This window comes from Emys orbicularis, chromosome 21 (genome assembly GCF_028017835.1).
Source record: "Emys orbicularis isolate rEmyOrb1 chromosome 21, rEmyOrb1.hap1, whole genome shotgun sequence".
NCBI classification, from domain to species: domain Eukaryota; kingdom Metazoa; phylum Chordata; order Testudines; family Emydidae; genus Emys; species Emys orbicularis.
The window spans coordinates 17492895-17508181 of record NC_088703.1 but is presented as its reverse complement, the minus strand read 5'-3'; the positions used below and the strand labels follow the sequence as shown (position 1 = coordinate 17508181).

At 58.4% G+C, this 15287-nt stretch overlaps 1 protein-coding gene across 1 annotated transcript; it reads left to right on the top strand.

Moving 5' to 3' along the window:
• Window positions 1-440: 440 nt before the first annotated feature.
• On the top strand, window positions 441-14850 carry UBE2M (ubiquitin conjugating enzyme E2 M). The gene is made up of 6 exons (XM_065420953.1): window positions 441-549; window positions 3586-3680; window positions 6278-6316; window positions 6733-6836; window positions 8772-8835; window positions 14020-14850. Exons 1-6 carry the CDS (start codon window positions 441-443, stop codon window positions 14158-14160), a joined length of 552 nt encoding a protein of 183 aa, XP_065277025.1. The 3' UTR covers window positions 14161-14850.
• Window positions 14851-15287: the final 437 nt, after the last annotated feature.

The window sequence follows — 15287 nt, the reverse complement described above, 5'->3', positions numbered from 1 at the left end:
GAGGGCCCGGCGGAATGTGCCGAGCGTGCGGCGGAAAGTGCCGAGCCCTGGGTGGGCGGTGCCGAGCGTCTGACGTATGATGCCGGGCGTCTGGCGGAAAGTGCCGATGCTGTGGCGGAAAGTGGCGAGGCTGGGAGTGGGCGGTGCTCAGACCCGGGACGGAAAGCAGCGAGGTCCAATCCGTTGGCGACGGAAGCAGCCGAAGCGCTTCCGGAAAGTGCCGAAGCCCTTCCGGAAGGAGCCGAGCGGGCCGGCCGTTGCCGACGCACCCGCAGCGGTAGCAGCCTGGGCGGCCCCGCTCCGCTTCCCCCCCGGGCCCGGCAGCAGCGAGCGACCGACCCGGCCCAGCGCCGGGACCCCGCACAGGCCGCGCCGAGCCCCGCCCCCCGGGCCCGCCCGGCCCGGTTCGGTTCGGCTCGGCTCCCGGCCCGGCCGGCAGGATGATCAAGCTGTTCTCGCTGAAGCAGCAGAAGAAGGAGGAGGAATCGGCCGGAGGCACCAAGGGCAGCAGCAAGAAGGCGTCGGCCGCGCAGCTCCGCATCCAGAAAGGTACCGCCCGGCCCAGGTCCCCTCCCCCCCCGGTACCGCCCGGCCCCTCCCCCCCCGGCCCGGTACCGCCCGGCCCAGGTCCCCTCCCCCCCCCCCCCCCAGTACCGCCCGGCCCCTCCTCCTCCCGGCCCGGTACCGCCCGGCCCAGGTCCCCTCCCCCCCCCCCAGTACCGCCCGGCCCCTCCTCCTCCCGGCCCGGTACCGCCCGGCCCAGGCCCCCTCCCCTCCCCCTTCGGCCCAGGTCCCCTTCCCCCCGCCCCGCCCGGTACCGCCCGGCCCAGATCTCTCTACCTCCATCCCGATACCGCCCAGACCAGACCCTCGTGGGGAACTGCCCGGCCTAGCCGCCCCCCCCCCCCCCACACTTCGGTACGGCCCAGTTCAGACCCTCATTGGGAGTAGCTGGATGCTCTGACCCTGGCAAGACCCGGCCTGGTACCGTCTGGCCTGGCCCAAGATGATTGGTACTATTCCCTCTCCCCGGCCCAAATTCTCTATCCACCGGACCTGGTACCACCCGGTCCCAGTATTGTCTGGCCCCAACCCACTGGCACCATCTGGCCTGGTCCGGATTCCCTGGCCACCATCCGGCTCAGACCCACCTACTGGTACCACTAGGATGGGCCCAGATCCCCTCAACTCAGAAAGGTGTAACCCAGCTGAAGCCCTGACTGGTACCGCCTAGTTGGGCTGCTAGGGGAGAGACCCGCCCAGACACAAGGGAAACCCCACTCAGAAACGTACCAGCTGGTGCAAACCTTGGGGCGATCCACTGACCCCCCCCCCACATCAGCGAAAAGGTACCACCTGGCTCAGGTGGGTGCTGGGAGTGGGGGGCCAGCCTCCTCCCTCCACTCTGTGCCCCCACCCAGAGCCTGTATTGGTGGGGAGAGACCCCATCCACTCATTGGGGGGCACCCACACTCAGACCCCATAGATGCCTCCCAATGCGGGGAGCTCAATGGGGAAGATCACCCTCCTTCCTACCCCTACACTGTCAGGTGGCTACTCCCCCCCCCGCCCATGGGTGAAACCACCTATGCTGGGGGGGGCCAGCATCCCCTGCTCACATATTGAGCAGACCCCCACGTTCTCCTGCCCATTACAGAATCCCATGAGCCCACATACACACATCAATGATTCTCTTGCTGGGGAATGGGGGAATCCCTCCTCCAAAGGGGCTTCCTCCTCATCTACCCTCACTGGGGCTCTGCTCCTAAGTTCCCTGTAAGCTGCGTGGCTGTGCAGCAGCCTATTTAGTGCCACTCAGGGAATCTTCCCCGGGGACTGGCCATGAGAGGGGCGCCCCTCCTCCGGCCCCAACCTAGCCTGGTCCCCCGGATCTGCTGTGGCTGGGGTGCCCCTACCCCGGCCCAAACCCGGCGGGCACGGCCTGGACTTGTCGTGGTCGGAGCGCCCCTCCCCGAACCCAGCCCTGGCCCGGACCTGCGGGGGTTGCGGGAGGGGCGCCTATCCTGCAGCCCCAGCCCTGGAGCTGTTGCGGTGGGGAGAGGGCCCCCACCAGCCCAGATGCTGCTGTGGGGAGAGAGCTGGGGGGAGCCCTCTCTGCCCGCTGTAGCCCCATAGCACCCTCCTGCACCCCAAACCCTCACCCCCAGAGCCCACACCCCCAGCCAGAGCTCTCTGGAAACCCCCCAACCCTCTGCCCCAGCCCTGAGCCCCCTCCCACATGCCGAACCCCTCGGCCCCACCCCCGCCACATGAATTTCATTATGTGCACCGATATGAAGGTGATGTGTCACACATCACCCCCATATTGGTGCACATAACAAAATTCATTTCGCACATGGGTGGGAAAAATCCCCCCTCCACCACTTTCTCTGAGAGCCACCCCCCATGGAGGTCTTCCCCAATGGGGCTCACGCTCTTCACCGCTGAGTGTCCCCAAGACATACATACTAAGACTCTCCCCCCCCCCCCCATGCTGCGGGGGGGGAGGGGGGCTCCTCAATGCAACAGGGGGAGGAATATTCGGTGGAGGGGTGGGAACAGGCAGGGGGATGGCCAGTGCGGCAGGGCTCAATATGGGCATGTTCTTGTGGAGGTCCTTAGACAAATATGTGCAGAGGGTCTCATGGGGTTTCCCCGGTGGGGGTGGGGGCCCCCAGTGGGTGTGGGGGGTCTCCTGGGGTTCCCCAGCAAGGAAGGAGGAACCCCCAGTGTGGGTGTGGGTGTCTCCTGGGGTTTCCCTGGCGGGGGTGGGAGCCCCACCCATGGGAGCCCATGTTTCCGGGGTGTGTGTGCACCCCACTGGGGGCCCCTGATGAAAACCCCACCATGAGACAAATCAGACATCCCTACAGGCAGCGCCAGCTGTGCAAGTGTCTGCAAAGGGCAGAAACCTGGGTTCTCCCCACTTCTGGCTGTGCCCAGAAAGATACCAGGGTCCATCCCCACCACTTGTGTCCCAGTCTGGAGCTCCAGAGGGGGCAGGTCAATGCCCTTGGCTCCCTCTGCCCCATCGTGAGCTGATGGGGGATCCTGGCTGTGCTCCAGGGACATACCCGGTGAGGCTCAGCCGATGTCCTGTTAGGAACGTGTGCCCCCTCCCTGGCACGTTTCTTTGCAGCGCCCTTCACCATGGGCCTGATCCTGCTGGGCCTCGCCCCATGAGGGAGGGCAGTCAGAGACCCAGTGCCAGGCTGAGCTGGGACGCAGCCTTAGCTCGTCCTGTTGTGTGAGTGGGGCCTGGGCAGGGCTGAGTGCCTGGAGGCTGCTCTCAATATGGCACTTCCCCCAATCTGCTCCCTGAGAGCCAGTGTCTTGACCCCAGCCAGAGTATCATGGACCTCCAGTGAAAAGGACTTAGTAGGAGGCTCCCAGGTCTGTCTCCCTCCCGGGGTGGGCGGGGGCCAGGTCAGGATTGTCCCACCCACTTTTGCAATGCCCCTTTCTGATCCAGAGATCTGTCCCCTATGGAGAGTGCGGTGGGCGTGGGGCTCCTCCGTGGGGGGAGGGATCTGGGGTTATCCTCCGAACTGACCCGTCTCTCCCTGCTTCCCTCCTGCCTCCCAGATATTAACGAACTGAATTTGCCGAAAACATGCGAAATAGATTTCTCCGACCAGGACGACCTCCTCAACTTCAAGCTAGTTATCTGCCCTGACGAGGTGAGGGGGGACGGGCAGGGAGGGGGTCCGGCATGTGGGTGGGGAGCAGGGAGTCCTGCATGCCGGGACTTGACTTTCTCTTCCTGCTCCTGGGGAAGCCCCAGCTGCTGCTCAGCTGATGGGCTCAGCCTGTGCCCAGACTCCGGTTGCTGCTCCCTGCTGGGCGGGCACTGGCCCAGGCCCAGGGGGCCCAGCTGGTGCTGCAGCAGGCCTGGGGGGGGGGAGGGGGGGATGCAGCTGGAAGGCACCTCCGTGTGCATGAGGTGATGCGGTGCTGGAGTCCGAGCCAGTACGCTGGGGAGTGAGATGGGGGCAGGGGCTGCAAAAGATTCATGGCTCTGCACATGCCCCTGCTGACCCAGCCCCAGATCCAGCCCTGCTGGTGCCCCTCGATCCCGACTATCCCCCCCGCTATCCCAGCTCGCCCACCGCAACCCTGCCGGTGCCCCATAATCCTGACTATCCCCGCCCCCCCCCCCCCCCCCGCTATCCCAGCTCATTCACCACAGTGCTGCTGGCGCCCCTCAATCCTGAATATTTCCCCCGCGCGTCCCCCGTCCCCCCCCTGCTATCCCAGCTCGCCCACCACAGCCCTGCCGGTGCCCCTCAATCCTGACTATCCCCCCCCTGCTATCCCAGCTCGCCCACCACAGCCCTGCCGGTGCCCCTCAATCCTGACTATCCCCCCCCTGCTATCCCAGCTCGCCCACCACAGCCCTGCCGGTGCCCCTCAACCCTGACTATCCCCCCCCTGCTATCCCAGCTCGCCCACCACAGCCCTGCCGGTGCCCCTCAACCCTGACTATCCCCCCCCTGCTATCCCAGCTCGCCCACCACAGCCCTGCCGGTGCCCCTCAATCCTGACTATCCCCCCCCTGCTATCCCAGCTCGCCCACCACAGCCCTGCCGGTGCCCCTCAACCCTGACTATCCCCCCCCTGCTATCCCAGCTCGCCCACCACAGCCCTGCCGGTGCCCCTCAACCCTGACTATCCCCCCCCTGCTATCCCAGCTCGCCCACCACAGCGCTGCCGGTGCCCCTCAATCCTGACTATCCCCCCCTGCTATCCCAGCTCGCCCACCACAGCCCTGCCGGTGCCCCTCAATCCTGACTATCCCCCCCCTGCTATCCCAGCTCGCCCACCACAGCCCTGCCGGTGCCCCTCAACCCTGACTATCCCCCCCTGCTATCCCAGCTCGCCCACCACAGCCCTGCCGGTGCCCCTCAATCCTGACTATCCCCCCCCGCTATCCCAGCTCGCCCACCGCAACCCTGCCGGTGCCACATAATCCTGACTATCCCCCCCCCCCCCCCCCCGCGCTATCCCAGCTCATTCACCACAGTGCTGCTGGCGCCCCTCAATCCTGAATATTTCCCCCGCGCGTCCCCCGTCCCCCCCCTGCTATCCCAGCTCGCCCACCACAGCCCTGCCGGTGCCCCTCAATCCTGACTATCCCCCCCCCTGCTATCCCAGCTCGCCCACCACAGCCCTGCCGGTGCCCCTCAACCCTGACTATCCCCCCCCCTGCTATCCCAGCTCGCCCACCACAGCGCTGCCGGTGCCCCTCAATCCTGACTATCCCCCCCTGCTATCCCAGCTCGCCCACCACAGCGCTGCCAGTGCCCCTCAATCCTGACTATCCCCCCCCCTGCTATCCCAGCTCACCCACCACAGCGCTGCCAGTGCCCCTCAATCCTGACTATCCCCCCCCTGCTATCCCAGCTCGCCCACCACAGCCCTGCCGGTGCCCCTCAATCCTGACTATCCCCCCCCTGCTATCCCAGCTCGCCCACCACAGCCCTGCCGGTGCCCCTCAATCCTGACTATCCCCCCCCGCTATCCCAGCTCGCCCACCGCAACCCTGCCGGTGCCACATAATCCTGACTATCCTCCCCCCCCCCGCTATCCCAGCTCATTCACCACAGTGCTGCTGGCGCCCCTCAATCCTGAATATTTCCCCCGCGCGTCCCCCGTCCCCCCCCTGCTATCCCAGCTCGCCCACCACAGCCCTGCCAGTGCCCCTCAATCCTGACTATCCCCCCCCTGCTATCCCAGCTCGCCCACCACAGCCCTGCCGGTGCCCCTCAATCCTGACTATCCCCCCCCCCTGCTATCCCAGCTCGCCCACCACAGCCCTGCCGGTGCCCCTCAATCCTGACTATCCCCCCCCCTGCTATCCCAGCTCGCCCACCACAGCCCTGCCGGTGTCCCTCAATCCTGACTATTCCCCCCCCTGCTATCCCAGCTCGCCCACCACAGCGCTGCCAGTGCCCCTCAACCCTGACTATCCCCCCCCTGCTATCCCAGCTCGCCCACCACAGCCCTGCCGGTGCCCCTCAATCCTGACTATCCCCCCCTGCTATCCCAGCTCGCCCACCACAGCGCTGCCGGTGCCCCTCAACCCCACCCTGGATCAGGCCCCACAATGCGAGCTGAGCCGAATGGCACGTGGCGGGAGTGTGGTCAGAGCCCCTAGCTGCTGCGTCTCTGGTCCCCTGCCCTTGGATCCATGGGGCGGAGCTGAGCCCAGGCCCCTTGGGGTGCTGGGGGCCCCCCATGAGGATCCCTCCCTCGCTGAAGGTCTTTTCTCTTTCAGGGTTTCTATAAAGGGGGGAAGTTTGTCTTCAGTTTTAAGGTAAGTCCCTTCCCTGCCCCGGGGTGAAGCTTGATTTTCACAGGAGCCTTGCCGGGAAGGGGGGGGTCGGGGGGCTCTTGGGGCTTCCCCGTGTTGGACTCTCCTTGCGCTGTGTCTGAGCCGAGGAGGGAGTGTCGACCCCACAAATCTGGTGTCCCCTCTCCTGGGAGGGAGGAAGGTGCTGTATCTGCTCAGGAAGCTGGGGACACGCCCACAGTCCCCCAGAGCTGGCAAGAGGACCCAGGAGTCCGGGCCGCTTGTGCCTTCCTGCTGCGGAGGGAGCAGCACTACGGGTGGGGGGGATTCCAGAGCTCCTGTGAGTCGGCGGGGTCATGGAGTCTGGGCCTAGCTGCTCTGCTGGGGGGGGCCTTGGGAATGACTCTCCCATCTGTCTGTCCCTGTCTGTCTTCCTGCAGGTAGGCCAAGGCTACCCTCATGACCCTCCCAAGGTGAAGTGTGAGACCATGGTGTACCACCCCAACATAGACCTAGAGGGCAACGTCTGCCTAAATATCCTCAGGTAGGGAGCGCACCCGGCCGCCCCACTCTATCACTGCTACCCCCAGGCCGGTCTGGGGGATTGCCCCACCCACGCAGATCGGGGAGGGGGGTGGCCCCTCTCCAGCACCAGGATCCTTCCCTGCCCCACCTACACAGATCGAGGGGGGAGGGGGAGATACGGGGTGTGACCTGGTGCCTTGAATGGACCTCACTGAGAATGCACACTCAGAGCAGACTGCAAGAAACAGGGCAGGCACATGCCAAAAACTGGTGGTTTTAACTACAGTTAGATTCACCAAACCAGTAGCAAATGAGCTGCAATACCACACCGGTTCATAAGAAGCCAAACACAGCCCTCTTATAGGCGTTCCAGCCATTGGTTCCCGTCCCAACAAACTGGTCTAATATAGTGAGAGGTTACTGAAAACCCAATTCACCCCTTGTGAGGTTCCACCAATCCCAAAGGATAAGATGCTTACCACCAGGTTAAAATGTATCTCAGATCTTACCCGGATATCACTCTGTCAGCCAATCCTTAGTAAACTAACTAAGAATTTATTAATAAAAAGAATAGTTATAAATGGTTAAAAGATCATATACATACAAATGATTGCAAAGTCCTTACATCAGGCTTGTAGCAGTGATGGAATAGACGGCTGGTGGAATAAATGTTGGAATAAAGTCTCTCTGGTAACTTCCAAAAGATTGGACGGTCCTCAGTCCATTGTTCAAAATGCTCCTCTTAGAGCAGGGGTGGGCAAACTTTTTGGCCCGAGGGCCACATCGGGTTGCGAAACTGTATGGAGGGCTGGGTAGGGAAGGCTGTGCCTCCCCAAACAGCCTGGCCTCCGCCCCCTCCCACTTCCCGCCGCATGACTGCCCCCATCAGAACTCCTGACCCATCCAACCCCCGCTGCTCCTTGTCCCCTGACCGCCCCCTCCCGGGAGCCCCCCTGGAACCCCACCCCCTATCCAACCCCGCTTGCTTCCTGTCCCCTGACTGCCCCGCCCCCTATTCACACCCCCGCCCCCAGACAAGCCCCCTGGGACTCCCATGCCTATCCAACCCCCCTGTTCCCCATCCCCTGATCTCCTCCCCCCCGAACCTCTGCCCCCTGGGACTTCCTGTCCCTTATCCAACCCCTCCCCGAAGAGACAAACTGGAGATGTCTCAGGTGCCTTTTATATCCTCTGCCATGTGTATGGAAAGTTACTGTCCCAAACAAAGCCTACAGCCTGTGTGAATGGACAAAGATGGAGTCTGAGGTCACATGTCCACATCACATGCTCTTACATGTTTTACTGAATCACAGGGGTGGCCACTGGCTCCTTGCACTCTGAGGTGTCCTCCGGAAGAGAGTTGATTCTTCTGAGTAGTCCATTCACAATGGGCTGGAGAGACTGAATGTTAACTACCTTGTGGGGATTACCCCAAGGACAAACGCGTGTGAGATACAGATACCTAGCCAATCTCACACCTTCAGATGCCGTGGTGATCCATGGATTTAACCAGGATAATTGTATTTGACTTTTCCATTGACACCTCACATGATAGACTTTGTATAAGATTTGTTGCAATTGTATAACAGTGGTAGCAACTGCTACAAATGGTCATCTTCAGTCATGCAGCATCACGGGGAATCCCCTGTGGCCCACCCCCATGGAGCCTGGGGGGAGGGATATGGGGGATTCCCCTCCAGCAGCACTGCCCTTCTCCTTACATACAGGTCTTGGGGCAACCCCTCCTCCCATCATCTCCATGATCCCCATCCCCCTAGTCAGATTCTGATGTGATCCCCACCCCAAAACCTCCTCTCCCTGCCCCCCCATGTCTCCTGTCTGGCTCTCCTCCCCAGTCAGAACCTGGGATGATCACCTGCCACCCAGTGTGGTGTCGCTCCTCTCGTGGGCTTGGCCGCAGGGTCCTCACTCACAACTCTTTTCTGCCCCGCAGAGAGGACTGGAAACCTGTACTAACAATAAACTCTATAATTTATGGTCTGCAGTACCTCTTCTTGGTGAGTATGGGGGAGGAGGGGGTTCACCTGCACCGTTGGGGGGGATGGGAGGCAGGTGGAGGGGAGGGGGGACATGTCGGGGGGGGCTATGGGGCAGGAGGTGGGAGGGACGCGGTGTCCCCTGCACTGTTCGGGGTGGAGGTAGCCCTGGCGTTTCAGCAGGGCTAGGAGGGGGCGTGGTTGCTTCCTGCCATGTGTGTTTGGGGGCTGGTCATGGGGTGCCGATCTCCTTGTTCCCTTGCAGTTTGGGGGAGCGGTGGGGTGGGGTGATTTCTTCCTAGGGTCTCTGGGGAGGCTGTGGCACAGTCTGGCGGGGGGGGGGGGGGGCAGTCCCCTCAGAACCGAGGGAAGCATTGGCAGGTTACTCTGTGCAAGGGCTGGGGGGTTGTCGTAGCTGTGTGCTGAGCTGCCTGCAGTGCCATGCTCGCCCCGGGGCCGGCTCTCCTGTGTGTTTCCATCTCTGCAGGTCCCTGGGTCTCTGCTCGGCCCTGCCCGGGGCTCCCTCGCCCTGGCACAGGCTGGGCGCCCTGCGGCTCGTCCCATGGGCATGGCTGGTTGCTGTGCCCTTGGGGGGTGGAGCTGCTGCCCGGCTTGGGGGGGCGGAGCTGCTGCCCGGCCTGGGGCAGCCTGCCAAGAGCCCATCATGCACCATTGGGATGCGGGGTCTCTCCTTTGGCTCAGCTGCTGCGTCCCTGGTGCCTTGGACTGACTCTGACACAATTGGTGGAGCCTTTGGGGGGTCCCAGGGCTTCCCCTAAAGACTCTGGTCAACATGATGGGTGCAGAGAGCCGCCCAAAAGGGGAAAAGGGCAACCGGTTGAGCAGCATCTGCCAGCAGCCTGAAATGGGTGAGCTCGGTGGACTGTTAACCCTGAACCCTAATGACGGGCAGCTTTAAATGGTAGCATCGTGAACTATTTCGCTGCCGTTCTCTTGAGCAGAGGCGTTCAGCAAATGTGCTTCTCCCCACAATCCCTCCTCTGTCTCTTTCTTGAGGCAGTTCTACGGTCGATCAAAATACCCAGGGGCAGAATCAGTGGAGTTCAATGTAACGTTAAAATACATCCTGCAGGTGGAAATCAGTACAAACTTTCCCGTCTATCCCCCCTCTCTCTGAGGTCCCCCAATCACTGTGATAGTTGGGCGCCTCACAATCTTCTGTGGATTTATCCTCACATGGCCTTGTGGGGCAGGGCCGGGCCGTTATACCCATTGTACAGATGAGGCAGTGAGGCATGGAGGTGGCTGGTCACACAGGGGCAGTGACAGTGCAGGGAAGAGAAGAGGCAACTCCCAAGTGCTCTAACCATTGGGCCATCCTGCCTCTTGAATCGACAGTAATGGCACGATTTCCAAGGCCCTGCAGAGTGCAAGGGGATTAGGTCTGAGCTCTGCCCTGTCGCGTGCATTCCGCACGGGTGCTAGGATAAAAGTGAAGCTGCTGTCCCGTGACATGCTAGCTTGTAAAGACACCCTCTAACTTCCTTAAAAAGAAACCGACGCTTCTCCTTGAGTTTAAGACCAGGAAGAGACCATTAGATCTTCTGGTCTGACCTCCCGTACAGCGAGGTTTGGCAGACCTCAATTGTTGGTTTTTTGTAATTGTGATGGATCATATTGTTTGTTTGTTTTATGCATTTTTTTCAATTTTTATCCATTTAAATGTTTACACATTTCCAAAATGACGGGGTTTAAGCATTTCTCCCCCATTTCTATTGTTTAAAATTTTCACACGTGTAGAAAAATGATTGGGGGAGGGCCGGACAATTATGTAGTGACCTTAGACGCTGAGATTCAAAGTTAGTTTTATCACTGTGAAAACCCAGTTGTCCACATATGTCAAATGATACAAAGTAAATAGCCTTAAATCAAACTCCAATGAGTTCTGAAGCAACATTTCTTTCTTTGCCTCTGTAATTTTTGATGATCAATGGAAATGTTTTTCATTGGTTGGTGGATGCGTGGTGAAAGTGACGTTTACTGACGTTTGCCAATTACAATGTGATCCTGCCGGGCTGCTAAATTCCATCCTCTCACTGCTGCACTGAGCCCAATAACTTGAGTTTGGCTAAAGCATCTCCCAGGAAAGGGATCTGGTCTGCATTTGAAGCCATCGGGAGATAGAGAATCCATCGCTTCCCTTGGTAGTTGGTTCCAGTGGTTAATGACCTTCACACTGTTAAAGTTTTGTGTCTTATTTCTAATTGGAATTTGTCTGGCCTCAGCTTCCAAACCTCCTTGTTCTGCTTTTCCCTGCTAGATTAGAACCTTTTAGGGTGTGCGCTGGAATCTAGTCTTTTCACAGTGTGATGGTTTTGGGGAGGGGGTGCATGGGAACAGCCTCCAGCCTTCCCTGAGCTTGGTCTTGTTTCTGAATCTGCACCACAATGGGTCACACCCAGCACTCCCTCTGCCTCAGCCGCTGTTTGGAGCCTGATTCTGGGCTAGGAGAACCTTCCCCTTTCAAAGTGACCTGCAAAGGGGTTTAAAAACCAGAAATGGGGCTTGTCCCCTCACACGCATTTACAGTGAATTTTTGAGACTTTCTCCATGTTTTTTTCCACCTTAAAAAGGTTGTGAATGTCAGATCTGGTCCTTCCTTGTGTACCTGGAGGGTCTATGGGAAGATCTTGGGATGTTTCTTCTGTGGGGGTGCTGATGTTTTAACAGTGCTGTCGTTTCTCCAAAATGGTCATCAGTCATTGGAGTTAAATGGATTTTGAATATTTGACATAACTATGGGTTGTTTGCCATGTTGTGGTAGCTGTGTTGGTCCGGGGTATCAGAGAGACAAGGCAGGTGAGGTGATATCTTTTATTGCAGTGGCTCTCAACCTTTCCAGACTACTGTACCCCTTTCAGCAGTCTGATTTGTCTTAAGTACCCCAAGTTTCACATCACTTAAAAACGACTTGCTTACAAAATCAGACCTAAAAATATAAGTATCACAGCCAATACACCTCGACCCCAATATAACGCTGTCTTCGGGAGCCAAAAAATCTTACCGCGTTATAGGTGAAACCGCGTTTTATTGAACTTGCTTTGATCTGCCGGAGTGCACAGCCTCTCTCTCTCTCCTCCTCCCCCCCCCCCCCCCCCCCCGGAGTGCTGCTTTACCGCTTTATATCCGAATTCGTGTTATATCGGGTCACGTTATATTGGGGTAGAGGTGTAGTACTGACAAATTGCTTTGTTTTCATTTTTACCACATAGTAAAATAAATCAATTGGAATATAAATGTTGTACTTACATTTCAGTGTATAGTATATAGAGAAGTATAAACAAGTCATTGTATGAAATTTTAGTTTGTACTGACTTTGCTAGTGCTTTTTATGTAGCGTGTTGTAAAACTAGGCAAATATCTCGATGAGTTGATGTACCCTCAGAAGATCTCTGTGTACCTCCAGGGGTGCATGTACCCCTTGTTGAGAACCATTGTTTTTTTGCACCCACTTCTGTTGGTGAGAGAGACAAACTTGCGAGCGTACACAGAGCTCTTCTTTGGGTCTGGGAAAGGTTCTCAGGTGTAACAGCTCAATACAAGGTGGAACAGATTGTTTAGCATAAGGAATTAACAAGGGACCCATTCATAGTGAAGTAGACTATATTAGTTATAGGACAAAAAAAGGGGGTTAGTGGGTAACAGATTGTTATAATGAGCCATAAATCCAGTGTCTTTGAGTCCATGATTTTTCATGTCTAGCAGAGTTATGAATTTAAGCTCCCAGGCTCATCTTTTGAAGGTGTTGCAGAGGTTTCCTTAGAAGACGAGAACTGAGAGGCCAGATACAGAGTCAAGTATCAGGGGGTAGCCATGTTAGTCTGTATCCACAAAAACAACAAGGACTCGGGTGGCACCTTAAAGACTAACAGATTTATTTGGGCATAAGCTTTCGTGGGTTTCAGTTGGATCTGAAGAAGTGAGATTTTTTTACCCACGAAAGCTTGTGCCCAAATAAATCTGTTAGTCTTTAAGGTGCCACCGGACTCCTTGTTGTTTTTGCAGATACAGAGTGATCGCTATGTGAAAAGTGTTTCACCAGAGGTGATAAGGGTGAGATCGTAGTGATTGTCCTGTTTCGCTCATGTAGTTGTTGTTGGGGCATATAGTGCACTGGATGAGGTACATCACATGTAATAAGCGTGTGTACAACCCATGGATCTTGACAGGCGTGTGCGCGTGTGGGGTATTTATCCTCCTAGCAGTGAAGATATAGCTGCAGGTTTTGCATCAGTTGTTCTGAGAGGGTCTGGTGCTGCTTTGAGTTGGTGGGGAGCCTGCTTCTGATGAATGTGGGGATGTGGGGGGCTGTTTGAAGCCCAGGGGAGGGGGTTCGGGAAAAATTACTTTCTGGATATGATCCCCATCCAGTATGGGTTGTAATTGTTACCTGATATCCCGTACGGGCCCTGGAGTGGTAGGTGACAACCGGGGGTGTACCGTAGGAGTGTCTTTATTATACACTGAAAGTCAATAAAGATGCTGGATTTATGGCTTATTACAGCAACCTATGACGTGCTAACCCTCCTTTGTCCTACGTCTGCAGAGATGTGTTAAGTGCCCACTTCACCTTGAACGGTCTCTTACATCATAATTAGAGGTAATGCTGCAGGGATTTCAAACAAGCTGACTGTGGCCTGGGCTACATGCAGAGATTGTACCACTGTAACTCCGTTGGTTAGAGGAGTGACATGTTACCCACGCACTTACAGTGGTACGACCTTAGCCTGGCTGCAGTCATACCCGTATAAAGGTGCCTTATACCACTATAATGGCATCCGCTTATGTGATGTACTGCGTTAACTATAGCGGGGTAGTTGGTGATACAACTTTCTGTTGCTACACTAGCTCTGATCTAGAACTTGACAAAGGAGGTCAGTATCCACCCCCATTTTACAGGTGGGGAAACTGAGGCACTGACCGTGACGGTGGCAAACCAGGAATAGAACCTAGGTGTCCTGTTCAGTGCTCTGTCCAGTAGGTCACAGAGTCTCCTTTGGTTAAAGTGACTGGAGGTGGGGGACGCAGCAATGGGCCCTCGGAAGTGGGACTAAGGATTGTTTTGCAGCTGGACGCGGGGAAGGACGGTAGGGGTGGCGCGTGGCAGGGGGATGCAGCCCTGACTTGGGAGGGGGTGATCAGGGACATGGCCAGCCTCTAACTCTGTCTACTCCCCGCCTGCAGGAGCCAAACCCCGAGGACCCCCTGAACAAAGAGGCTGCCGAGGTCCTTCAGAACAACAGACGCCTGTTTGAGCAGAACGTGCAGCGCTCCATGCGGGGCGGCTACATCGGCTCCACCTACTTCGAGCGTTGCCTCAAATAGAACTGACCAGCCGCCCCCACCCCTCCCACGAGGGACTCTGCCAACACTGCTGCCTTCAGCCACCGGGGGGCATGGGAGCCTGGCACTGGCAGGGCCCCCCTCGCTGCTCACGGCCTCTGCCCCTGGCAGCCTTCCCCCCACTCCTGCCCCCTGGCTGGAGGGGAGGTGGCTGCTGAGGGATGGGGCAGGGCTTACATTTGTATCCCCTGCCCCACCCATACAGCCCCCTCTTCCCTATTGGTCGCTCTCCTGCTGGTTTCCCAGTATGCTCAGGCCCCGAGCAGAGCGCCCTCTAGCCGTGGCCCAGCGTGAGCGCACTGGCTCCTCCCCCTGGCTTCGCAGAGCGCATCTATTTATTAGGCGGGGGGCTGCAGCAGGGGTGTAGGGTAGGCCGGGCGTGCATGCAGTCCTGCCGTGGGAGGGCTGGGCCCGCCCTCCCCTTTTACATCCCTCTTGTGTCTGGTTTTTAAAAACAAAGCGCCCCACTTACAGCAAAGCGAAGGCTGATTATTCAATGGGACCGGGCTGGAGGCGGGGCCTGGGTTGATTGAACCCTGCCCCCTTCTGCCCCAGGCCTCACCCTCCAATGAACTGGTTCTTTGCCATGCTGGGGCCTCCTGCCAGCCCCGGGGCCATGAAGCCACTGTACTCTAGCGTGTCGGGTTATTAAAGGGGAATGTTAGCGCACCTCACTGCCCAGGGCCTGTCTGTACCTTATTGCTCCGCCGCCCCCTCCTCCTTTTCAAATGGGGTGGAGGGGTCTCTCCTCGAGGGGCTGCCCACCCAGCTGCCCCAACAGGGGGCACAGGAGTCCATACCTCCCCCCAGCCTCCCCTCCCTGCTTAGCCCTAGCAGCAAGATGGGCCCCAGGCCTCTGGCCTGTGGGGCTGTTTGAAGTGGCTTGTGGGTAAGAAGTGGGGGTTGACCCTCCTACTCCCCAGCACAACGGGTAGCTCCTCCCTCTCTGCCCACTTCTGCGGCTGGCTTAGAAACCTCCAAGCCTTGTTAGCCGGCGCTCACTGCCCCGGGGCTGCCCAAGCAGGCCTGAGAGAAGGGCAGATGTGCAATGGTGGGGGGGGTAAAGCCATAATATGGGCTGATGAGACCCAACTGTTGCCCCCTCCTGG

Bases quoted from the DNA above. Each gene is read 5' to 3' on its own strand.
- UBE2M (XM_065420953.1), top strand. From the start codon at position 441: ATGATCAAGCTGTTCTCGCTGAAGCAGCAGAAGAAGGAGGAGGAATCG. The intron at 550-3,585 runs GTACCGCCCGGC...CCTGCCTCCCAG, and splicing joins GCAGCTCCGCATCCAGAAAG to ATATTAACGAACTGAATTTG. The intron at 3,681-6,277 runs GTGAGGGGGGAC...TTTCTCTTTCAG, and splicing joins TAGTTATCTGCCCTGACGAG to GGTTTCTATAAAGGGGGGAA.